This window comes from Amaranthus tricolor, chromosome 13 (assembly GCF_026212465.1).
Source record: "Amaranthus tricolor cultivar Red isolate AtriRed21 chromosome 13, ASM2621246v1, whole genome shotgun sequence".
Taxonomy (NCBI): domain Eukaryota; kingdom Viridiplantae; phylum Streptophyta; class Magnoliopsida; order Caryophyllales; family Amaranthaceae; genus Amaranthus; species Amaranthus tricolor.
The window spans coordinates 10,888,983-10,914,935 of record NC_080059.1 but is presented as its reverse complement, the minus strand read 5'-3'; the positions used below and the strand labels follow the sequence as shown (position 1 = coordinate 10,914,935).

The window sequence follows — 25,953 nt, the reverse complement described above, 5'->3', positions numbered from 1 at the left end:
CTGAAATAGACGATTCTTACTCCAACAAAGACAAGATATGATTTTCAATTCCATTACATTTAAAAACAAAATTCCTACCAAATGTTAGAATATCAATTAAAAGTTTAAAAACTAAAAAAAAAAAAAAACATTAGAACGCTAATTAAAAGATAAATTTAATAATTTATGTCCCAATTAATTTACCCTATTAATATTTGGTGGATTTTCAAGACAAAAGAGAGAACAATAAAAATTGTGAGGTGGTGAGACCAATATGTTGATGAAATGAACATATAATTTAAATGTTTGAATGAAAATTTTTAGAAAGAACGTAATTTAGGATAAAAATGAAAATAGAGTAATGATATATACAATCCTTATAAGAAGTTAAAAGTTAAAATGTATGATAAAGAATAATAACAATTACATTGTTATTTCTGTAATTCGCATTAAAATCATGTAATAATTCAAATAGTCTTGTATGAGACATTCTCAATTTGAGACGAAGTCAAATAATTAGCTTATTTTTCTAATTGATCATTTTAAGATTGTAAGTGATCACTCTAAGATTATAAAAAGTGAACACTTTTAAACTGTAAGCAATGACTTTAAGGTTAAAAGTGATAACTTTAAGATAATATGCGTATATTAAGCCAGACCAATAGATGATTTCATAATAAGACCATCTTATTTAAGAATCTGGAATAGTAATTGCATTATAGATAATGAATTTAATGCTTATGTAGAGTGATCACTTTCTATAGTCTTAAAGTAATCACTTTTAACCTGGGTAAAGGTGAAGTATTCACATGTTAGAGCTACAATGTTGCACTTTAAACAATAATTTAATGAAACGAACTAAAAAATATTTCCTCTAGTTTTTAATAGTTGCTATAATTCTGTTTTTCACGCTATCCAATGCACAATTTTAATCTTTAATATCTTTAATTTCATATGACAAAAAATTCTAAAAAGTTAAAATTGTAAATGTTTTTTAAAAAAAAAACTCTAAGTGAGTGAAAAATTTTGGAACTTCAAGGGTCCCACCATTTAAAATAAATTTTAAAATAAAAACTAAGAGAGTAAAAATAAGGAATAAAATAAAAAAGTAGAAAGGAGAAAGTAATGATGAAATTTTTTTATTTTTTTTATTAATGGGATAAATTATATTAATATATGTTTTCACTTAAAATTGGTAGAAAGGAAAAATGCGGAGAAATTTGTGAGTAATTTTTTTCTACTATCAAGTATGTACAGTGAATAGTGGTACCGTGGGAGGCTGACCAACAAAGAAGAGAGAGGAGAGATAAAGAAAAAAAGAAACGAAAGCAGAAGTACTAACATCGATCGAGGTTGCAAAACAAAATCTAATTCCCCCTTTTCAAACCAAAAATAAAAATAATAAATCAACACCCAAAAAATAACACACAAAACCCAGAAAAACACAGGAGCAAAATTAGCAAATGCAGTTGCGGGAAGAGAGAGAAAATTAATTAAGCTGAGATATCTTCAAAATTTTGCTGACAATTCAAATAAGTTTTGAAGAATTACATATTTTTCATTTTCTTCACTCAAGACTCAACCTTTTGAAGCTACTTGCTTGCGATATTCAATAAGGTCAGAAACTGATCAAAAAGGGTTTAATTTTTATAATTTTCTGGTAATATTACTTGTTATGCATTTAAATTTTTGTTTAATTTATGCTTTGTAAGTTGGATTTTTGGGAGAAGAAAAAAGGGGAAATTTTGATCTTTATTTGTTACACTAAAACTTAGCGACCCCAGTTGTTGAAATGGAAATTCAATGGTGCTCAGTTGTTTAATTTTGAATTTGAAATGTGGGATTTTGAGCAACGGTATAGTTCTGAACTTTACAGTTTTTACCGTTTGAAGTTGAGGTGTTGTAAGCTTTGTTGCTTAATTTGGTGATTTTGAATTTAGGGTTTTGTAATTTCTTGCAGATTTGAATTATACAGGAGTTAATTTTAGGGTTTGAGTGATTTATGAAGATAGTCAGATCTTTACTTGGGTGTCTCATAGTTTGAAATTTAGGGTTGAGTATGTGTTGGTAGTATGTATTGGCATTTTTGTCAACTTTTGTAAATTTTAGTATGATGATGAAGTTGAAGATTGCTGAGATTTGAATTGGGGTTTTTTTTGTGTTGTATGAGTTTGTGGGTGTGATTGTGGGAGAATGCAACCCGAAAAAAGTTCGCGAATGGACACGAGTGAACTCAAGATTCACTTGTTAAAGAAAGTTGGTTCAGAGAGGTTTAAGAGTTACTTCTATTATTTGAACAGATTTATAAATCAGAAGTTAAGTAAGAGTGACTTTGAAAAGATGTGTTATCGGATACTTGGGAGGGAAAACCTGCCTTTGCATAATCAGATAATAAGGGCTGTTTTGAAGAATGCTTGTAGTGCTAAGACCCCTCCTCCGGTAGTTCATGAAGCGGACCCCACAAAACCTGCTATATCAGCTGGAAAGTGCTTGGATGGGCATGTTCAGGGTGCAGCTGTAGCTCAGAATCAAAGTTCTGTGGCTCCTGTTTGGTCGAATGGGATTGTTTTGCCTATGTCTCCACGAAAAGTGAGGTCTGGGATCCGTGATCGGAAGCTCAGAGATCGGCCAAGTACACTTGGGCCAAATGGGAAAGTGGATTCTACTTCACATCAGTCTGCAACCGACGACACTGGCGTTAAGATAGTAGAGAATGGGAATTTGATGGGATGCGAATACCAACGACTTTTGCAGCCTTCACAAGGGCTCATTGAGCAATCAGAGGATGAAGAGAAACTGATGATAAAGAAATCTTTAGATGTTTCTGTTAGTGTCCGTGGTAACGAGCAGAATAATATTGTTGTTAAAGACGGGGATGAGGTGGAACAAGCTAGCCATTTGAAGGTCTCCAAAAGTCCTCTACTTGCCCCTCTTGGTATTCCGTTTTGCTCTGCTAGGACTGGTGGAGCACGCAAGTCATTACCTGCGATGCACATTGGTGATTACGTTAGCTGCTTTGATATTGGTGGACTGTCTGATAGTGGCATGATAAGAAGGCGAATGGAACAGATTGCAGCTTCCCAGGGTCTTGGAGGGGTTACAATGGAGTGTGCTAATACCTTAAATAACATGATGGATGTATATTTGAAACGACTAATCAGCTCTTGTTTAGAGTTAGTTGGTTCTCGATCTACAACTAACAGGTCTCTGTATTCTGTTCCGAAACAACAAACTCACGGCAAACTTATGAATGGTTTGTGGCCAAGTAATCATTTACACATGCAAAGTAGTGATCATCTAGAAGAGCAAAGGGATAATCATTTAGTTTCTTTGCTTGATTTCAAGGTTGCCATGGAGTTAAACCCTCAACAACTTGGAGTAGATTGGCCTTTGCTGTTAGAGAAGATATCCATGCACGCGTATGAAAAATAAGTTTTAACAAGGAATATTTTGTGTTTTCCCTCTTATCCTGATGGGTTGATCATTATGGCTCGAAGAACTTGATATATATGACTGGTTATCAATTATGTCAAAGGACAGATTGAATCTTCCTCTATCCTAAGCACTATCACATGATCTACTAATCTCCTTGCGAATCACGAATCAAAAAAATCGAATTATGGTCGGTTTCGGGCTATTTTAGGGTCATTTTGAGCGAATCGCAAATTCAAAAACGAATTAATTGGCGAATCATGTTACACTGATCCTAAGCCAGATGACTTCTACCCATCAGATGTCGCTCGACCTTCACAAGATCAAATGAAGGTTTTGAGCATGAGATGTCGTTACAGCTTCTTTCGGATAGTTTGTTCATGGTCAGGAATTTATTTACTGGCAAGCATTGAATGGGTTCGTGGGGAATCCAGTTGTGGTTGCTCGGTTGTATGTTTAGCATTCTTGTTGGCCGTCATCGCCTTCTTCCTATAGCCTAAGTCATGTAATATAGCCAAGAGGAGGACATATAGAAAGTTTTGCAGGGATATTGTTGTTTAGCTTGGTAAAGGTAATATTTACATAATGCTAGAGCTACAATGTTGCTCTATTTGTGCTTTTAGATTAAAGTTTAATTCCAACATTAATAATAACACATTAACTTCTCGATAGCTTGTCTTTGTAGCTCGACTCTGAAAAATTCCCATTGTGAGGGACCCACAATTCTTGCTTCTAAACAGATTGTGCTATTGTCAATAAAATAGTTCAGCAATTTCACTAATATTGGATATTCTTTTGGGTTATATGTCTCTTGCAAATATTTGATTTGTTTTCTTTTTATCTCTTGTTAAACAAATGAAATTCTCCAAACCTTTTCTATTGGTATTCTTTTTATCTTTTGCACGGAGGGTATGCTGTTGGAAAACAGGAACAAAAGTTATCCAACTGCTTTGCTTGTTTTCAGTTGAAAGATGAAATTTTGCTTGATAGTCGGTTAATTTATTGCCAATTTCTGCAGTCAAAAATTATTTTACAGCCAAATTAAATGTATACTTAGTTTGTGCTTTTTTAAGCCGTAAGTATTATAATACTGTCCACTAATGGAGCTGTGAGAGTAAAAATGGGAAAAAAAAAGAAAAAGATAAAAAAGGAGAATGAACATATTCGAGAGGGAAGAAAAGAAGATGCACGAGAACAGTGCAATATTTGAAATTGCCATGGAGTTGTGTTGAAGGAGTGGTTCGTAGCCCTTCTTTCCATGCCATGTTTGCTCGAGCGGAGAGAAATCTCGGTTGAAGCAATTTCATAAACATTGAGGGGACTGTACAATGATGATGGCCTTTACCGAGTATTCATGCTTTTTTGTCATTGCTGACTCTTCAATCTGTCAGCGGGTATGTTGTCCCTATTTCCTCCCAGATCTAATATCTGTCTTACTGAACATTATATTTGTTCCCTAAGAAGTTAGTGTTTTGATTATTGCAGTTGTAAAATTTTGTATGGATGATTTTTGGCTTCAAAATTTGTAACCTCTGTCCTGGATTGCAATTAACAAAAAGATTCAATGTTGGGCAATAGCAAATTTTGGAGGGAATTGAAAGACAACAAGAGATACTTGATGTGGACATCAATCATTGGAAATTGAAAGAAACAACATTCTGTTACCCCAAAGCCAATAAAGCTGAGTTTTAGGTACGAATGTATACAAACTTAACTTTGTAATTACAAAAAAGTTATTTTGTATTGTTGACCCTTAATTGCAAACATCAAAGCTAACTTTACATAAATCATTGGTTCTTGTCGAACATCCTCATATCTTTGGAGCTATGTCTCTATTCTTGTTCCAATATTTCTTTTTGAAGTACCGTTGATTTTTAAAATTTTGGTGTCTTATACACTTATATGAGTTGAATGTTTTGAGTTGTTCTTAAAATTGAATTTTCCCAGGTGTTCAATTCTCTCTTAACCCTCCCCCTTCCCTCAGTCTATCTTGTAATAAAAAATGTAATACCAAGCTTTGGTGATTACATATTTTATATTAGTAATGGTCAAACTCTTAGTTGCAAGTTACTATATTGAATACCTCCTCTTCACCCTTGATTAGTGCTTTCGTGAAGTTCATTCTACGCGTAAATTGCAAACAATCTTCTCTTATTCAGTTTCATTTGTAGATGCTTTATTATGACTGTTTTAGTTGATTTTATCATATTCAACACTTGTCATCACTTTATTTGTGTGTTGCAGAGGATATCGAAATGAGAAAAGCGAAATTGAGAATAAGAGTTGGGTATGCTCTTTTCTCAGTGTACTTGATTGGTGCTTTGAATAGCTCTGAAGACCATTCTTTATACTTGTGCTGGACCCTTGAAAAAAATGGAGAAAAAGTAATAAGTGAAGATCAAGATGCCATTTCATGAGCTCTAGCAGAGACAACAATGGGTGAAAAGTTTTGGTTAATTTTCCGAAGTTGGAAATTAATTCAGGTACTTGCTCCATTTTATTTGTGCGATTGAATCTACAAGTTGATGTGCTTATTATTAAAGTCAAGCCTTAGGGCCTCAATATTTAGAGCTTACACTGGTTCTACCTTGATTGTGTGCTTATTATTAAAGAAGAAAATGTTAAATAATAATTTATAAAAGGTTTAAGCTCATAGCCAAAGTCATCACCAACGGAAATTGGTGAAGAACAATACTAGTTATGGACTTAAATTGACATGCTTATACTTCAACCTGGTGAGACTATTATAATTCCAATTGTAGGTCTTATGCAATAGATATCTCAAACCATGTTCTATACTGGAGGATCTTGTGAAAGTATTGACCAGTGTCATTCACAAATTGCTCAAAATGGCCCGAAAATTTCCCACAATCGACATAGTTTGCATTTATCAATTCTTGATTCGTGATTCGTGAGGAGATTAGTAGATTATGTGACACCGAGTATAAGTAAACTCTGGGCATAAAAGCAATTATTCGCATTTTCTTCTTTTCTTCTTTCTGTAGATGAAATAATGCCTGCTTGATTTTGTGTTCTTTTTTATGTAGCACGACAACAGGGTATTAGCGTTTACTCAATGCGTTCATGTGAGCTTGGCTTGGACATTTCACATGATATGAACATTCATCTTTCGCTTTTGTTCGGCCTTCCTGCAGATTCACATCTACATATAAAGTTATCATGTAGCTCTTCAAATTTCAAATTATTTCTGATGATGTTGTTAACATAGTCATTGACATTTGTATGAGGTTTTATTTCTAATAGACATACATGATGCATCTTTTAGCTTTACTTTTTCATTATGTTTTCATTTGTAATTTCATCATCATCATGATATCCGGTAAATCATGTTCATGGAAGCTATGTTCAAGTGTGGAAATGATTGAAAACGGCACTATATTCTTATCAAAGAAAATAAAAAGGTTGCGATAAGTGAGGCTCTCGCCTCCAGACAAACTTGCAAATGAAAACAGAAAATAAGACTTTCAACTGATTTTGACCTTTTGCAAACATTTTGCTGAGAATTTGAAGAAATTATGTGTTTTTGGGTTGTCCAGGGCATGAATGTCTTGAGAGTCCCCATCTATTGTCAAAATCAAGTGACTTAAGATTAGTGGTTAAACTGTTTAAATTCTGGGTAAATTGGCTGCACTTGATTCAAAGCGATTTTGCTTATAATCTGAAGACTCGGGAATTATTGGTCACCGTAGGGATGACAATGGGTTGGACTCAACTCAGATTATTCAGCCTTCGACTTTGCTCTGGATAAACTTGAATTATGTTTTTCAGTCCACCTCCACTCAGAGTCGAATTATGCATAAATTTACTTCGACTCGAACTCTCAACCTCCGATGAAGTTCGAATTATTATCAAGTTTTATTATTATCGATATCATACTAATGATTAAAAGCATAAAAAACATGTCTTTCGAATATAACTTAAAAAAGAAAATATGTCTATCAAATTTTAGAATCACAATAAAAGTCGTTAGAATTGTATAGAATCATAGAATTGCAGCTAGAATGTACTGGTTTTGGCACGATTTCAAAAATATTCTACAAAAATATTAAATTGGGCCTTAGCCCACCTAAAAACTTTATCCCTGGATACTAATTTCTATATTTTATGACTGTTTTATGAACAATATGCATGTGAGTTGGGGCTCTTAGCTTTTTAATGAAAATTCTTACTACCTTAAAACTGTTTTCTTTTCTATTTATCAGTTGAGGCTAGATTTCATTTGGTGTTATTGACTTATTAATGTTTAAATTGTATTCATAATTGATAATTTCAAAATTATTAATAGTGAAAATTATTAAGGTATTTTATTTGTTATGAAATTATTAGAGCTTTAAAACTGATACAATATAATGTGGCTTTGGTAAACTTATTTCAAAATCACTCTACTTGATATCGCTTAATTTACTAAGAATCATTGTTATTGTATCTACTTGTGTGTCTTACTGATTATACAATTAATATATATCTTTTTATGTATGTAAATTCATAAAAATAAGAGTAAAAAGAAAACAAATTATACTAAGTTTTGAAGTACATAAAATTCATAAACAAGTGAATATCACTTGACTCGGTTAAAGTAATTTTGTAAAATGCAAATATCCCAAGTCTATTCCAATTTTTGTTATTGCCCATTTGATAAACAATAGTATTATGATAAAATACTCCTCCGTTCCTTTGAAGTATATTTACGTAAATCAAAGTGAGAACTTTATAAATATTATGTAATATAGCTAATTCAAAAGAACAAAGGAACATCATCCTTCCAAACCAAGGATCATAACACATCACGGCGAAACATGTACTTTTTAAGGGAGAGCAAAACCAACTTGTTAAGGTCCAAGACTATGAGTTGTACGATATGAAACAAACCCGACTTTAATCTGTACAACGCCCCAAAATAGTACAAGAACTGTACAGAAGGAAAGAAGATAACATCTAAGTTCAGGAAGGTGGAGATGCTGATGGTGAAGGTGCTGCGGAAGCCTTGCAAATAGGGCACCAGTTCTTAAGCCTCAACCATTGATTTATACACTCCACGTGATACTTGTGCTTGCAACTAAGTCGTCCCACTTCTTGCCCGTCTACATATTCTTCCTGCATCCAGCATCGCGTACAATCATACAATTATAATGTTTGGTAAACTAGCTTGTTGAAATAACTTATTGATATGAATAAACTGTTTTTCGAAGAAGCAAATCATAGCAGCGGGTTTAAAATTAACTGGTCAACCCAGTTATTAAAATCAGCTGGTCAAATCAGCTATCAGCGGTTTGGAAAACACCCCCAATGTATGGCTTGTCGAGTGTCGAGTGTCAAGTGTCAAATGTTGACATACATTTTTAACTGGAAACCTAAAACAAATCTAAAATTAAAGGTCATTAGTGGGTACCTGGCATATACTGCATTTGACATCATCTGCATTCTCTCTACAATCTGCAATAGCCTGGTAGATGCTTCTTTTCAGGCACTTATCCAACACCTCTTCTGGCACTGCTGTACTTACACTTCCCATCCTCTCTTCTAAAGCTAATAGTTCCTGTTAAAAAAAAACAAATTCATTCTCATCCCGTATCACGAATAAGCAACTTGCTTATCACATAGCAGATTATATGTATGAGTAACAGCAGCCGATATAACCAGAAGTTTTACATCCAAGTATACCGTCATAGAAATACAAAGATCCAAGAAACAAACACGGACAACGTATATTTATAACAATATGACACAAACACAAAGATTTATATTTCAGTGAAAAAACTCTAGCACCCTTATATTATTGTCAACGCCAAATAATGCAAGATTGATTTAGAACTCTCAAACTCTTCCTCTATCATTAATGAGAACTCTCACTAGTCTGGTATAGGCTCTCTCTCAAATTCAGGGATCCAAATATGAGCAACTCAACATCTCTATTTATAGGAGTCCAAAAAAAACCCTAAACTTATAAGTTTAGGAAACAACCTATTAATAGAACACTTTTAGGAAACTTATATAATTAACAAAACTATACTTTCCTAAATATATTTGATCTCCAATTTCCTAATTACTATCAAATAATAATAATAATTGGAAATTTATCAAATAATAATAATATTCACATCTGGGTTAACATCTTAACAATAAACCACAGTGCAAAAACAAAGCCGCATCGACTCGCATCGGCCACATTGTAAGGGTTAAAAAAACCCCGATATTTCGCATGTTGTAAAGGTGAAAAATAACCTTGTTTTGGGCCATATCAAGGGATATCTCATGAATTTGGCCGATACTTGAGCGTTATGGTAACCACGTCACTCATGTTATCGTATCACCATTCCGTTACTACGATCGCAACCATTAACACAATTTTGCACTATGCATCAAACAATATAATGAAATGTCATGCATACTGGCATATATGTAATATAGAGGTATCTTAGGTAATTTAGTACCAGTTAGTTATAATCTTAGGGGAGGGAAAACTAGTATAAATGGAAGTAGAGCAACACATCAGAATGATGTATACACATTATAATGAGTTTTATGCTCAATTCTTGAGAGTGCAAGCCACTCGAATGATTGTGTTATCTTGTTTTCTATCAATTACATCATTAAGATCTATTACTACATTTCTCTATGCTTGTACATTTCCGTATTCTTTTATTATTCACTATGATGGCAGAATCAGTCTGTTACACATACATACCTCGTATGACATATCATCAATATCCATCCTCAAATCCCTATGCTGGTCATTGAAAGCAAGTCTTCCTAGAAAAAGATTAGTTTCCAGAAAGAGTAGTTGCTGCAAAACCCGGTAAAAACAATGAGCAACAACGAAACACAAATAAAGTAAGCTTGAAAGATGATTCAAAAAGCCTCCGATATACAGGATCAATCCTAATTACCTCGTAAGTTGGCTCTCCTTCTTGTTCGATTCTCTCCAATGCCAAAAACATCTGCAAGATCCAAAGAGAAATATCTCAAACGATCATTTATATCCCGAGGAGATAGAACATAAGAAAACATGATCAGAGCATCAATAAAATACCTCTGCAATCCCATCTAAGTTATACTGTCTCAAGGAATCACGGTTCATAAAAGAACGAGCAGCACCAACATCACAGGGACCTAAAGACCTATTAGGCCGAATATGTTCACTGCCGCTACCTGATCTACTGTAAGAACTCATAAAAATTGATGGGATTTGGCCAGAAAACTGATTCCCCATTTCGAAATCAGTTTCATCAATTGATATTTCAGGTTCAGGCGAAGGTGGGCGTATACGAGGTAACTCCACCAGTGGCAATCTTTCCCGATTTTCATGATTCGAAAGCCTTGTTCTAGCAGATAACCCACGAGTCCTAACTGATCCAGCATTGCTAGTGCCAGGATTTCGCGTATGCCCTGACTCGGAGATGGAGATTCCACGATTTATATAGTCAATCCTCCTAACATCCTGCATAGTTCCATTCAGTTTCTTACTCTCATCTTCACCAGTTTTCTTCCTACCACTAGTGTCCCTCCTCCTACGGTGACTAGACTCGGCTGAAGACGCTGAAGAGCCCGATGAGACAACGTCAGGGATTGAATTACATTTGAACTTTCTCAGATTATACTTGCTTGTACTAGAACCATCATTTCTTCGCCCTTCGTTGGCCTGTTTTAAAGAAACCGAAGCAGAAGAACGTGAAGCAGAATCTTCTCGCCGCAACCCAAATCTCTGAGTGTTCTTCATAGATCTGGTAGTGGGTCCTACACTGGAACGCCCCGCTTCAGATGTTGTAGCTTCTGCAGAATAATGATGATTTCCTGTCTCAGGACGAACCCTCATCCGAGTCTTTCCAGCTTGTTCCACAGATTCATCTAGAAGACTGCATGTTTCTGAATCTGTGTCACAATTGGAAGGTAATTTCTTTTTCAAGTCTGAAAATGATTTTCTCAAATTAATAGGAGAAGCAACAGTTTTATATGAATTTTCACTGATTTCCTTTTTTCGTGCAGGTGAACTAAAAGTAGTTTTTGAAGATGTTACTTTGCCGGGAGAGCCGATAGAGGAATACTTCATTGAGTTCAATCTGCTGCTGCATCCAACTCGACTGCAAACCTGAACATTTTGATCCCTGTTATTTTCAGCAGAGTCTCTTAAAACATGGCTAGGCTCTCTTCGGGATATAGAAAACCCTCCAGAAGATCTTCTACTAGAACATTCTTCCATTAGTATATGTACAAGTTTCAGTTCTGCAGTAAAATATGAAAACACTTTAAGCCTTTCAGGTGTTACTTGACTCATAATATAATCAGCAACACAACTAAAAGTGTAGTATAATAGAAAATAAAGTCACAAAACATTCACAAAGGAAAGTACAAATCATAATCAAGGCAGGCGAACATTTAGGGTCATAATCAGGCCCACTGTAACATAGTTCGCCAGTTAATTCGTCTTTTGAATTCACGATTCTCTCAAAATGACCTAAAATAGCCCAACACCGATTATAATTCGCGATTCGTAAAGAGATTAGTGAATCATGTGACAGTGATCTGGCCGTAAACAAGAGAGAAATTCTCACATGTCACAGACGTGAACTGTTTACTAGAAGTTGCAATTAGGAAAAACTGAACACAAAAGCCAGTTCTGGAACTAGAACCGTGATGCATGTTTTATCATAAAGCACAAATATGCAAGTGTCCTGTGTTCCATGGGAGATACTAAACATAGGGAGCACTAAAACTTTCCTTTCTAATATAAGTTCATATCCTCCAGATTACAGAAATTTGCTTTGTGGTTCAATTAACTCCGCCTGCAAGTGCTCTTTGCTCATTGCCAGCCACAGCCCGGATAAAGGAAGAGCGTAAGTGATAGGTTTATGATAACCAACTTCGTAAAAATTATTTGCATCCCATGATCAAGAACCAAAAATAATCTTCATGCAGGCGTCCTCGACCCCAATCTTCAGCTATTAAGAGTGTGTTTGAATAGAAGCAGATAGAGGGAAAGGAGGAGGAGGGATATGGAGGGATGAGGGATCCCTTATTTGGATAATAAAATGAGAGGGAAGAGATTTAGAAGGAAGGGATTGGAGGGATTGGATGACAGTTTTTTGTTAAGGTATCAATCTTTCCAAAGTTGAAAAGATTCAAAGGGAAAACTTTTATCTCCCTTACTTTCCCTTCCCTTCCCTCTTAAACAAACAAGAGTTTCTTCCCTTCCATTTCTCTTCCCTTCCTTTTTCTTCCCTCCATTCCCCTTCCTTTATGTTCTCTCCAAAGTTTCCATCCAAAAATAGCCTAAGACTTTGGCATTATTTGAGTTTTGTGATTCAATTGTTCAAGAGAAGATGAATTATGAGAGATTGACGAGTAAAAACAACTACTTGAAAAGAACAGAACTCCAGAAGAAAAGAACAAAAGGCTCATCATGGATATCAAAACACCCTTAAACTACCTTTGCCCAATGTTTGACATTACATCCTCAAGTAGAAATTAAAGAGACAATATCAACCACTAAAAGAAGAGTATCCCTACAATCAAAAATGCATCTAGTAAGGTTTCAATGACTTGCAACAGGCTTCTCCATTCACCAACCAATAAAAAATATAATACTCCTATGGAATAAGAGAGGAATTTCTAATTGAAACCTCAAGGATGCATATTTGCCACAATTCTTATGAGCCTGAATATAAAAAATGGTTAAAAGCACCAAATAATCAATTCGTTTGCATTATTCACTTTCTATCATAGTGCCAAAACAAGGCCAAATCACCGTATTGCGACCGTATTGTAATGGTTTTTGACTTTACTGCGACCAAAAATATAGCCACACTGACCGCAAAATCATCCGGATAAGGTTTTGCGAACGTTACCGTAACCGTATTTTTACACAATATTTTCTACTTTTGTGATGCAAAAAGTCATTATCTCAATTATAAGCCAAAACAGGAAAGAAAAAAATTTTGGACTATTAGTTGAATGATGGTCTAAGCACTTCCTTTTTTCAATCCAAGTTGAAAGGTTTAGACTACAACTAAATCATTTCCTAAACAAAATAGTATTGGTGAAAAGCCTTTACAAACTCAAATCCTGAATTCCTTACTAGTTATAAGGTTCAAGCTACACCTAAATAATTTCCAAAGGCATTTGTGTTCAATATTAGGCCATAGAATTGTGTTTTCCTCAAATAATACACAGAATTTGCCGATGGTCGACCCTAGGTTTTCTAGGCACTAGGGCGAAAGATTATTTATGAGCCCTAAACCATTACCATTGTATGTATATAGAAAAGTTCGAACCTTAGCACTAGTTGAAAAATAAAATTTTTTGAGGGCCTGGGCATGCACGACTTGCACTTGCTTAGAGCCAGCCCTTATTTGCGCACCCGCGCAACTCAACATCATCATCATCATGATACCTCAAAGCTAATAAAGAGAATTTGATAAGTCATGATCCATATAATTATTAACAAACAATTATGAATAGAATCAACAGAACATAACAGTCAAAATTTGATACTTACACAAAGGAAATCAATATTATTCATGCCAAATAATTTCTAGAAACAGATAAAACACCAAAAATCAATATCATGAAGTCCCACCAACTAAAAATAGAAACATCCCATTCCCACCAAGAAAAAATTTCTGAAATGCAACAAAAATAGCACTCAGGTCAATAAACACAAATAACTGCATAACCTCCAATTAAATATTCCAATCAAATGTAACCAACTGAAGGAAAAGAGATAAAAATAGTACTTAAATGTTAAATAGGTACCTCTAATAATCAAACGATCAAAATGAAAAAGCACAATTTCTTCTGACAAAAGAGAAAATTTTGTCTTTCTTTTGATAATTTCTGATCATTCTAATAATCATAACTAAAGAATTTCATGTATTCCAAACAAAAAAAAAAGGCAGCCCTTCTTTCTGTCTCTAATTCTCTCCCTTTATCTATCTAAAATTCTCCACCTTTATTGAAAGACAGGTAAAGAACCTTTCTTTGAACAATTCTTAAACCAATCTTTTTTAATCCCAAATTTAAGGGCCTTTAAAACCACAAAGTAAAGGATGAAAATTGAAATAAAATAAACAATACCAATTACGCTAAACTAATTAAATATTATAAAAATTGAATTTTTAATCAATCCAAATATAAAATAAAAGAAAATAAAGGATACCCATTACACCAAACTAATCAAATAGAAGTATACAAATTGGATTTTTCTTCAATCCAAATATAAAATTAAGGACTTTTTTTACCACCCATTTGAGAAAAGATGGAAAAAATGAAATAACAAGGGGAAAAAAAGCAAAGGCCCACCTCAGGAGGAAAATAATGGATAACAAAGAGATGAGAATAACAAGAAATTTCAATGATTGATACTATGTACTAACATAAGATTCTGGGTTTTGGGTGATTCAAAATTGATGACTATTTTTCTTTCAATTCAAAGTATTTCATACTTGAACATTCACTTTCTTAAAGAAAAGGGAGAGGCGGATAGCAACAAAAGCGTGTGATATAGGTAGACTAAAACGGCATAATGGCGTATAGAAAGAGCCAAGGATAGAGGAAGAGACGTGTAGTGTAAGATCAAGGGGAATAGGGGATGGAATGTTAAAACTTGTTTGGCAAATTATTAGTACTCGTTCCCTTCCTCCAACCAACTTTACTCTATGGAGGCATTTGAAAAAGATCTAATGATCTGATATTTATTCAATTTTGTAATCAAATTTAATTTTGATCTAATGATCTGATATTTACTCAATCTTGTAGTCGAATTCAATTTTACACGACATAAATGAATTAACAATCATGTTAAAACCAACGTAGATACAAGATTCAACATTAAACCGACCCGATGACCCAGTTGAACACCTCTAATAATCGATAAATAAATTAAGAAAAGTGCAGATAAGTAGCAAGTATTTTATTAAAATATTGGAGAAGTGTGTGGGTGTGATGAAAAACTAAATTAAATGTGTTGCGAAAATTAAAGAAAAGATATAAATTATAGCTTAATGAAAAGAATAAATTTAGTGGAATAAACTATTTAGTAGAAGGATGGAGTACAATGTTGGGTTTGGTGAAATTATAGCCGTCAGATGTTGATAGAAGTCAAATATCACCGGCTTATACTGGTTTTCAGAATATTACTATTATACGTATTTTTATCAAAAATAAATATTACGTATTTTTTAAGCATTCAAGAGAAGATAATACAATACTAATAAGACATAGCCAATAGCCACACCCTTTATGTGTGGACTGTGTACTGCAATACTTATGGTTCAATAGTACTTCATATATTGTCTTAATCACAACCTTTATATTAGAAGTATATATACATGGTAGAGCAAATCTTATCCGAGAATGTCTCCTAACGAGTCATGTTTATAAGACAAGTGCTAAGTTTATATTGAGTCTAAATTTAAAATTAGGTATTTAAGATATTATAGTAGATATATATTTTTTTTATATATATTGGAATTAATTTGTTATTTTTGTGAGAGACCGTATGTGAGTGGAACAATCTCAAAATAAGGTACTTAAATTCTCATAATTAGTATTAGTAAAACTATTTAATCCATGTATAGAGCGCGTTTCACAAGGAGACCATTAGGGCTTAGCAAAAATATTTAATCATTCAAAAATATGATTCGAATCTTAGGATATCCAATTGAAAATTTGGATATTGGATACGGATACAGATATCAACTCTTTGAGATGTATTCAAATATCCGACATTCTTGAGTAGTCGGATATTCGATATTCGACATTATTTCGGATATCCGTATTATACTAGAAGTAAATTTGGATATCCGATATTAATAAGAATAAATTTATAACTTTTTTAAAAAAATCATTTAAACTAAATTCAGATGTCATCTATCGGATATTTAGAATATCCGATTAGAGTTTTTCAATTTATCCTCATTAGCATCGAATTTGGATATTCGAATCGGATCGGATATCAGATATGTCAATTTTCGGATATCCAATCCAACTGCATGTTTTAGATCGAATATCCTACTTTGCTCACATATAGAGACCATCTCATACAATTATTTATGTTAATTAATTTAGTTGGATTATTACCGTCCTAAATGAGAATTTTTGTATATGTTATGAATTTAAATCTAACACAGGAGCTGAAGATAAAAACAATTGAACAAAGCTGAAATCATGTTGAAATTGTAACTTGAAAGTATATATTAGAACCAGACCATAAACAAGTAATAATGTGAAATGTAAAAAACAAAAAAAAAAAAGACAACAACAAATACCAAATTTAACGAGATTCACCAACATAGCGATAATATTTTGTGTTTTAAGGATAAAGAAGCTAGTAGCTTAAATGATATAAAATGAAGGCATTATATGAAGGGAGATAATATGTGAGGAAAGAGTGTAGTAGGGAGAGGAAAATTACAAACATAGAATGAGCATGGAGACTAAAGTGGAATATGTGGATCTCAAGCAAGGAGCTTGCCTTATAAAATTACAATGCTTTTAGGCTTGTTAATCTGATAAAATAGGCATCAAATGAAGCGTTTGGGCACCTTTGTTTACCATATCAAATTTCAATACTCAATCACCAATAAGCCAAGGAAATTTTTTAATCATCAAATACTATGTGTCAAGTATATTTAAAATAACTAATTAAGTTCAAAACTCTTCATTTTTCAACATACATGTTAAGCACATATATTTTTTACTACTGAAATTTACATTAATGTTTTAAAAATTATTACTCCCTTCTTTAATGAAGTTTCCAAAAGAAATATTCACGCGAATTAAGAAATATAGAATCTTTTAGATAGTGGAAATATTATTTTATTGAATGATATATTTAATGGAGGAAAAGTGGGGAGCAAAAATATTAAAAAAATATTAAAAGAAAGTTAGTGGAAAAAATATAGAGACCACAACTAATTAAAAAATATTTTTATAAAGTTAGTAGGAAACATGTGGGGACCATAACGGATATAATAATGTTAAAATAAAGTTAATGGATGATATGTTGGGATCACACGTAAAATATTAAAATAAGAATGAGTAAGGTTATTTTTGTCTAAAATTTGTAATATAAACGAAAAGATTTCTTATGAGAACAACATATGAAACAATCCAAAATGAAAAGTGAAAACTTCTTTAGGGAACGGATGAAATATAATATCAAGTTTCAAACCACATACTTCAAGTTTTATTTTTACTATTTTGACTATTGAAAGTTACACTATTTTTAATATTTAATCCATCTTTAAAAATAATATATTTTAAATTAGTAAGGGGGCAAAATTAAAAATACAATGGATCGTGTGTTTAGACTGGGGGACTTCCTAGGCCCTCATGGACCGTGAGTATGACAATGGAAACAAAAACGAGTATCAATACATGAGATAATTAAAGGTTAATTAATACTTGAGATTATTGTAGGAAAATTAAACGAAGGTTGAATAATTTTGGATAATTTTTTTTTGTTTGAATACATGAATGTGAGCACAGTGTGCATGACAAAGTCAATTAAAATATTTTTTTTGTGTTCTTCATAAATTAGTCATGAATAATTAGAGATATTAAAGACTTTTTGTAGCTAGTTGGTAGGCAAAACCATCTTGCAACTATCTTTTTTTGTTAGAGGTCTTAGGTGTGACCGTGTGACCGGTGATCCTTACCTAGTCATTTCTTCAAATTTTTTGAACATGATAGATAAGATATAGGATCATTCATACTCGAATTAGCTCAATACATAATTAATTTCATTTAACTTGTTTTTTTAATATGAATCTTGCCAGCGCATGCTCCCGAAACGTTCGTTATAAGAATATAAATCAATTTAAATAACATTTTGTTAGATTTTGCCTTCAATATAATGTTGGAAATATTGCACATATGAGATAAGATCCCACTTTGATAAAAATAGTAGGTTGTGGACTTTCATGTATACTGGGTGAGCTAATCCTCCTACTACCATATGGTTTTGGGCAATAATAATCCTTATCAAGTGTATGTGCAAGTTAACGCCTTGAACCATGAGTTTGTGGGTCCGAACCCATAGGTTTTCCGTGCCCACACGAATGGACTACGGTGAAATTATATGACAAATTGTCACGGTCTCATCTATAGCTTATACTCGAATCAGTTTATCAATTTTAACCTATATACATACATCTATTTATAGTCCAATGGTTCTTTTTTGTTCATCTTACCTTTTATAAAGAAACTGTTTCGTTATTGTTCAAGACATTACATGCATTTTATTATGTTTTTAAATTTTTTTTTTTGAAATTGGTTATGTTAAATTTAATGTCTTTTCATTTGACAAAATCTATGATTCACGAATAATCTTTGATATCAAACATGTGCCCCACGAAACAAAGATTTCAAGCTGGTCATCATATACATTACGACGCGCATGTATCACATAGTGAAGTACACATTCATCTTAATACATGTACAATGTTTGTGTATACACGATAATAACAAGAACGAACGTTTGGTTGTTGTAATTAAATGATGATAATGAAAATGATTTGTAATGTAAATTTTATAAAATATATTATGTCATTCACATGGTGATGAAAAGTTGATAATAAATTTTCTTTTTTTATTTATAACTTTTCATTAGCACCTAATACCACATTTTTAATGCATTTAAATGAATTTGTAAAATAAAATGACTGAAGTACAACAAGCATGACCATAAACTTATTAAGAGATTTTCACACCAAAATTACACTAAATTTTCATTACCATTCCCACTATTCAATACCAATTATCAAACAAGCCGTTTGTACTTATGTCCAGTGAACTTGTAGTTTTTAGTATATCTAATTCACTGATTTTTTTCACCCTTTTGTATTTTGTATTTCAACTATAAATCAATAGTGTTATTTCAAGGAGACTGATAGAAGTTACAATCGAGTGTTCATACGAATTTCATATATGATATATCGAGTCAGATTAATTTCAATTTTTATGTGTATATAAAAATCTTTATAATCTAATTTGATTTTTATATGCATTTAATTTTGAATAAAGTCAGAATTATGCTCGATTTCGTTTTGTGGGTTCTAGTAAAACACAAACAAATGAAAAACAACATTGTCATATATAAAAAAAGTCAACGGCTCAACCTATCCTACATGGCAAGATAGTATTGGTTCATGCCCTTAGTGAGTAATTCGAGGCCCACCTATTTCTAATTTTCCGAAACAAATTAAGCATTAATTAATTTACTAACAACATTTTAAGGTATTAAATAATCAAAGACAGCAAATATTCTGTTTGATCCTCTCCCTTTTTCCACCTCTCTTGTTTTGCTCTTCATATCCTTTTCTTTTCTTTCTTTCTTTCTTTCAACCTCTTACATTTCTTTTTATTCATATTCATCCATGGAGTTGTAAGGAATCCTTCTTTTGTTGTTATCAACAACATAAAATTAAATAAAAAGGAAGAAAAAAGAGGTAATTCTTCTCAATATACTCTTTATTATTTTAAATTGTTTGGTGATTAATTATAGTTTTATATAAATTAGTTTATATATTAATATGTTGAATGATATATTGATATTTGATAAAATCTTGTTTGCAAATGGGGTGTAATTTTAGTCCAAATTCCTTCTAACATGTATGAGCTTTTTTTTTTCTTTTTTTTTTTTTAAGGTTTAGTTGAATAATAATGTAACTTAATCCATGCTTAATCAATTTGCTTATTTATTGTTTGGAGTAAATATGAAAAGAAATTAAATTTCATTTTTGTTTATGGTTTGCCATTGTTTAGCAAGCTAAGATCATAATTAATTCATGGCCTTGTTCAAGCTTCCTTCCTCTTCCTTGACTTTTTTACATTGTAATGAATGATAGAGACAATGCCAATATTATTTTGTGAAGATGATATCATAATTTATAAAAATTATAATTGACAAACAAAGATTCCTTATTTTAGAAAGATAGATATTATCAACATGGATTTTCATATATATATAAAAGTAAAAATATAATTATACGCGACATTGTTAGATTCATGACGGTATATAAAATTTTAACTCGTAATTTTTTATAGCTTTTTTTAAAAAATTTAATAAAAAATATTAAAATTTGAAATAAGCTTTAAAAAATGTGCAAAATGCAAAATTGTCATAACTTTAAAAACGTACTAGTGTGTTTTCAAGGCTTAAGCTTCAACATATATAATTCTTTCATCCTTTTCTTTTTTTTAATTAATCAAAAGAACACGAACATGAGCATCTCCTAAGGGTGTTATCTAATATGAAAATGATATATATTATATATAAATTATCTTGAGAAATAAAAAAATGTTTGTAACATTGACTTGAGAAAATAAGATACTGTATTTCATTTTGCACTTTTTTTAAGGGAGTACGGGTAAGATATATCTGCCGTCTTTCTTCTTTTTCGAATTCTGACTTGTGCGGGATATTAATTTGATGACTATAACTATGATAAAGATTTTATATCTTGATCTTCTACCAGTTTTGTCTTTCATCTTAAATTGATGAGCCCTCTTCTTCATTATTAAGAGTGAATATATATAAAAATTATGACAACAAAACTTTCATTTTACTCTAAAAGCCCCACAAGATATGTATGAACCTTCATTGTACTTAAAAACCTTATCATATATTGTACGTGATGTGCATGATAAAATAGACAATTGATGACAATCCCAAAATCATACTGATTTTATAGTCATATTCATTTAAATTTTAAGATCCCATCCACCACATAGCCTTGTCCATTTAAGCCCATTTTTATTTTTTAAAAGTTCAATCCAACTCAACCTATTTTCATTTGAGTCCATTTCGATTCTTATGAGCCCGTTTCATTTGAGTTAACTTTAAATAGAGTTAAAAGTCAAATGTTACTTATAAAACATAAGAATATATATATATATATATATATATATATATATATATATATATATATATATATATATATATATATATATTTATCTATATTTCAAAACTTTAAAAAATAGTTACACAACTTGTACATACATCTAAAATGTTAAAATCACAAATATACACCTTTTTAAATTTTTAGGACTTTGTGCTGTGATCACGGTCCTGCATATTAGTAGTAGTTTCATTTGTATATTTCTTCGTTTATTTGAAGCAATTATTATAAGTGAATTAAAAGGGATAAAGGAAATACACCTCTATCAAGAGTACTTTAGATGGACTACTAATTAGTACTTTCTTGGTTTCATTATACTTCCTTCGTTTCAATTTACTTGCAATATTTGTTTTTTCACGCAGTTTAATGTATTTGTTTTTTGTAATGTAGCAATTAGTATGAAAAAGAGGAAGTACTTGCTATACACTTTATTATGCAATTTAATGTGTTGCCTTGATCGTTTATATCTTGAGTTATGCATAACCAAAAAAATAATAGAATTTAATATTATAAAAATATGCACGTCTCTTTATTGTTCTCGAGCCGGGGGACTCCTTTGGCCACGCTCTCCTTTATGGGTATGAGTTGCCGTTGTCCTTCCCTCCCCAGACCCTGTCCATAATTTTCTATGAGCGGGATACACCGGGTAGGATGATGATGACGATGATGATAAAAATATGCGATTAGGCAATTCAAAAGATCTAACTTGACTATATAGTTTCTTAAACATTAGCTGTATATAAAATAAGTTTGAACAATTAAAAATATCAAATATACTTGTGTAGCAAGTATTTTAGAAAGGATGTATTAATTGTTGGTATATTCCCTCCTATTCAACGTATGTGTCTCATATCCTATTTTTGGTAACCCCACTTTTGGTTGTTAATATTACCAATTTTACCTTTAAAAAACTTACCTTATATTACACCTTTATCCATAGTAACCCCACTTTACTCCCTTAAAATTTGAAAACACTACCCTTTCTCTCATACCCATATGGTCCCATTTAGCCTTTTAAAAATTTGTACAAAGTGAAATGGGACACATACGGTGAATATAAGAGAGTATAACATATTCAAGGGCCTTAACTATCGGCTTAAGCTTTTGGTTGAGATTGTAGCTTGACATGGTATCAGAAGCCAGTGTGACAAGAGGTCATGCGTTCGAATCTCAACCATCTCTCATTTAAAGTGAATTATTAAGCTCTAGATATGATAATGGTCTGTGCTGCATCCACATTTATAGCCTAAAGGGCTCTCGTGTAAGGGAGCGTGTTAGATTATATATAACATATCCAGAAACCTTAACAATCTGCTTAAGCTTTTAGTTAAGATGGTTCCTTAACATCAATTACTAACAAAAATGATGGTTGCAGGTTCAATTTGCGATCCAAACTAAATAAAGGCTCAAAAGAAATAGTAGTTGACATGGCAACATCATTAAGGGGAAAAGAAAAGAGGGGGCAAACTCCTTCAAGTTCCATCATCAAGAAAAATTCTTCATCTTCATCTGCAGATAGCAATGAAAAAACAAGGTCACCTACACCCTCCACTAAACCCATTCCTAACTACCTCAGACCCACCATTAGCTCAAGCCTCGAATCTAAGAAACTCGGTACAGACAACTCATCTTCTAGGCCTTCTTACACTAGGAGGAGATCCTTTGACAAACCCCCACCAACCACTCAGCTTCAAAAGGCTGTTCGAGCTCCAACGATTGGTGGGGCCCGCGACATTAAGCCTGTTCGATCATCTTCCTTCTCGAACAAATCGACAGAGAGACTTTATGCTAGGACCTCGAGTTTGAAAAATGGAAGTAATAAGGCAGAACAACCTCAGTTGTCTAAGTGTAGGAGTCTCAAAAAGACTACTTTATCATCAATGTCATCCTCGTCTTCTAAAAAGAGTGCAAAAAGTGTGAACTCGGAGTCAAGTGTAGATTGTGATGAGAATAGATCATCAGTGGATCGGTTAGTGATCAAGGATAACGATGATGAATTGGTGAATATAAATGATGATGATCAGGTTCTGTCGCTTCCTGAGATATCGGAGATGCCTGACAGTAACGAGGAATTGGGTGATCCTGATCTTACTAATCTACAAGTGGAAGAAGTTAAACACATTGCTGAAGAATATAATACTGATCATGATGTGCACAAATCGATTGTTGTTGATCGGGTAGCAGAGGCTGAGAGTGGAAAAGTCGAGTCTGATGGTGAGGCTCCAGGAGAACGGAATCTGATTGATGAGGCTGACGAGAAGGCACCCCAGACGGACTCCCCTGAAACGCTGGTCGAAGAAAAAGGAGAGCCAGAAACTAAAACACAGGATGAGACTCAGACAGTTAGCAGTCTGCGTGCAGAAACAGCTGCGGTTACAGAATCTGAAACTAAGGATGAGACTCAGACAGTAAGCAGTCTGCCTGCAGAAACCGAAACAAAGGATGAGACACAAACTGTAGGCATTCCGCCTGCGGAAACAGCTGCTATTACTGGAACAGCAGCTGTGAAAACGACGCAGGCTTCTTCTGCGGGGAAGAAAGATAAGCAAGATTATAATGATGTGATCGAAGAAACTGCAACCAAACTTATGGGGAAGAAGAACAGGAACAAGGTTTTGGCGTTAGCTGGTGCGTTTGAGACCGTCATTTCTTTGCAAGACACGAACAAAAGCTGATCTTATGATCAGTTCGATCCTGCAGGCTGCAGGCTTACATTGGATTGAAGTGAGAAGAACAAAAGAAGAAAACATTTTATTCTTTGATTTATTTGTCTATTTAGATGTTGCTTGTCAATTGTTTTTCTGATTCTGCTAGATTTGTTCAAGTTGGAAAACTATGACAGTTTGCTTTGCTTCTCTTGGATGCATTGTCATACAAATTATACTATTTAAGATGATTGGATTGTAAATTTTGCTTTAATCACAATCTCTACACAATTGGTATTGTATATGATTAAAGAAAAAATTGAACAAATTTGTGAAAATTTTGGAACTTAAGTGTATCTTCATGCTTGGTTACCAACAAAAAAAAGGAGAATTCGAGTTCATTTCTTTGGTGATTTTTTGTTATTTCTACCAGGTATAGGGTTTGTTTGACAAATAGTTGTTGACTGAAATGGTTACCTAGCTGTTTAAGTCAAATATTATGAAGATTTTTGGTTGTTTGTAAAAGAATAAACGAGCCCAAAAGTATATAAATAAAAAAATTACAAAGCTGACAAATCAAAAATTAAAACCAAAAGTCAATCATTAAGCTAATAAAAAATTTGTTTGCCATATACTCTCATCATAGTTCCGACATCTTTTAACCATTTCACAGCAAACTAACACAATCCGTGACATGTACAAGCACCTATACTAGTTAAAATATATAAAAAGCTCTAAACAAGGAAAAAGAAGTAACTCATTTTGATTGATACTATGAGAGAATTAGAAATATTGAGTAACTGTAATCAAGGGCAGATGCAACCTTGTTCAATGCTGTCAACTGACAACATTTAACAAGATATATCTCTAAATATGCTAATACATACACCGGTTAAGTTGGTTAAAATATTAGTGTGTAAAAGTATTGTTCCAAATTCAAGTCTTACTATCAACATTTAAATAAAACGATACTTAATACATTGACATGATGATGGATGCCCTCAAAAAAACAAGGCAAACATAGGTTCATATGTTGGAGTTACTATCATTGTATTCTAAACTAGTAGTATTATTACAATATCTAAGCTCCAAAGAAATCTGTCTTTCCATACGAAGTTGTCGATGAAAATTGTCGATAAATACATCTGCCCTTCTATCAATGTCTTCAACACCATACTTACTATTGTTTTTGATCCTACCAAAACTTAATGACCTTAAGCTCATCAAATCATTATCATGATTATCTTCTAAACATCCATGGTTGATTCCTACACCATTGTTGAAGCTCAAATGGCGGGTGTAAGGCGGTGGGCGCCTACTCGATATAGAAGCTAAACTCCATTGTCTAAACATATGATCTGTGCTGGCTAGGATCATTTTTAGCTTCTTAACAGCTTTTTTTAGTTTGTGAAACAATGACCATTTCTTGGATGAATCAGCCATCATTTTTATTTAGTTAACATATTAAGAAGTGTTGGAATATATTATATATAGCTTTTTTTAAGAGTTGAAGGGGGATTCTCATAAACTGATTAAAGTGAAAGTTAAGAATTAACAGCTTAGCTTAGCTTTGTTTAGCATAATTGAGAGCCTTGTAAGTTTTAACATTAATATTTCACTGTACAAAAAAAATCTCATTTTCTTCCTTAATTTGCAAGAAATTACTGTTTTATATGTTTTGAAATGAGAGATAGATTAGATTTTGAAATACAATTCTCAAAATCTAATATATTTAATATCGAAGGATGAAGTACCTTGATGAACAAATAACACTTTAAATGAATTGGCAATATTTGAAGGAATTAAAATGCAAACAATGCATATAAAGATTTACGAGGTTTACCCAATTTAGATTATGTCCTCGGAGGTGTGTAGTATCTTGTGTATAGTGGAGTTCAACTTTTATAAAAAAAGTATTACAATTGAGAATAAGAGAGATTATGGTTGTATTTAGGCTTAGAGGTTATTTTTGTGGATCA

General features: G+C 32.7%; 4 protein-coding genes across 9 annotated transcripts; 2 read left to right on the top strand and 2 right to left on the bottom strand.

Moving 5' to 3' along the window:
- The first annotated feature begins 1,223 nt into the window (after positions 1–1,223).
- LOC130797804 (uncharacterized) lies at positions 1,224–7,259 on the top strand. Its single transcript, XM_057660566.1, has 5 exons — positions 1,224–1,596; positions 1,940–4,805; positions 4,897–5,103; positions 5,656–5,894; positions 6,459–7,259. The coding sequence occupies exon 2, from the start codon at positions 2,173–2,175 to the stop codon at positions 3,409–3,411; it is 1,239 nt and encodes a 412-aa protein (XP_057516549.1). The 5' UTR covers positions 1,224–1,596; positions 1,940–2,172; the 3' UTR covers positions 3,412–4,805; positions 4,897–5,103; positions 5,656–5,894; positions 6,459–7,259.
- Positions 7,260–8,116: 857 nt separating this feature from the next.
- Positions 8,117–15,016, bottom strand: LOC130797802 (uncharacterized). 6 transcript variants are annotated; one of them, XM_057660563.1, is made up of 7 exons: positions 14,728–15,016; positions 13,701–13,826; positions 10,463–11,652; positions 10,320–10,370; positions 10,118–10,216; positions 8,822–8,968; positions 8,117–8,526 (listed from the first exon to the last, which is right to left on the bottom strand). In XM_057660563.1, the coding sequence occupies exons 3-7, from the start codon at positions 11,627–11,629 to the stop codon at positions 8,374–8,376; spliced, it is 1,617 nt and encodes a 538-aa protein (XP_057516546.1). In that variant the 5' UTR covers positions 11,630–11,652; positions 13,701–13,826; positions 14,728–15,016; the 3' UTR covers positions 8,117–8,373. The 6 variants fall into 6 exon arrangements, with proteins under 6 accessions (XP_057516546.1, XP_057516547.1, XP_057516545.1 ...); XM_057660564.1 differs by lacking the exon at positions 14,728–15,016 and adding an exon at positions 14,182–14,705; XM_057660562.1 differs by lacking the exon at positions 13,701–13,826 and having other exon boundaries at positions 14,182–15,016.
- A 4,684-nt stretch (positions 15,017–19,700) lies between these two features.
- LOC130797801 (cell wall protein RBR3-like) lies at positions 19,701–24,365 on the top strand. Its single transcript, XM_057660559.1, has 2 exons — positions 19,701–19,877; positions 22,705–24,365. The coding sequence occupies exon 2, from the start codon at positions 22,757–22,759 to the stop codon at positions 24,002–24,004; it is 1,248 nt and encodes a 415-aa protein (XP_057516542.1). The 5' UTR covers positions 19,701–19,877; positions 22,705–22,756; the 3' UTR covers positions 24,005–24,365.
- A 411-nt stretch (positions 24,366–24,776) lies between these two features.
- On the bottom strand, positions 24,777–25,696 carry LOC130797800 (uncharacterized). The gene has a single exon (XM_057660558.1). It carries the CDS (start codon positions 25,418–25,420, stop codon positions 25,001–25,003), a length of 420 nt encoding a protein of 139 aa, XP_057516541.1. The 5' UTR covers positions 25,421–25,696; the 3' UTR covers positions 24,777–25,000.
- Between the last annotated feature and the right edge of the window lie 257 nt (positions 25,697–25,953).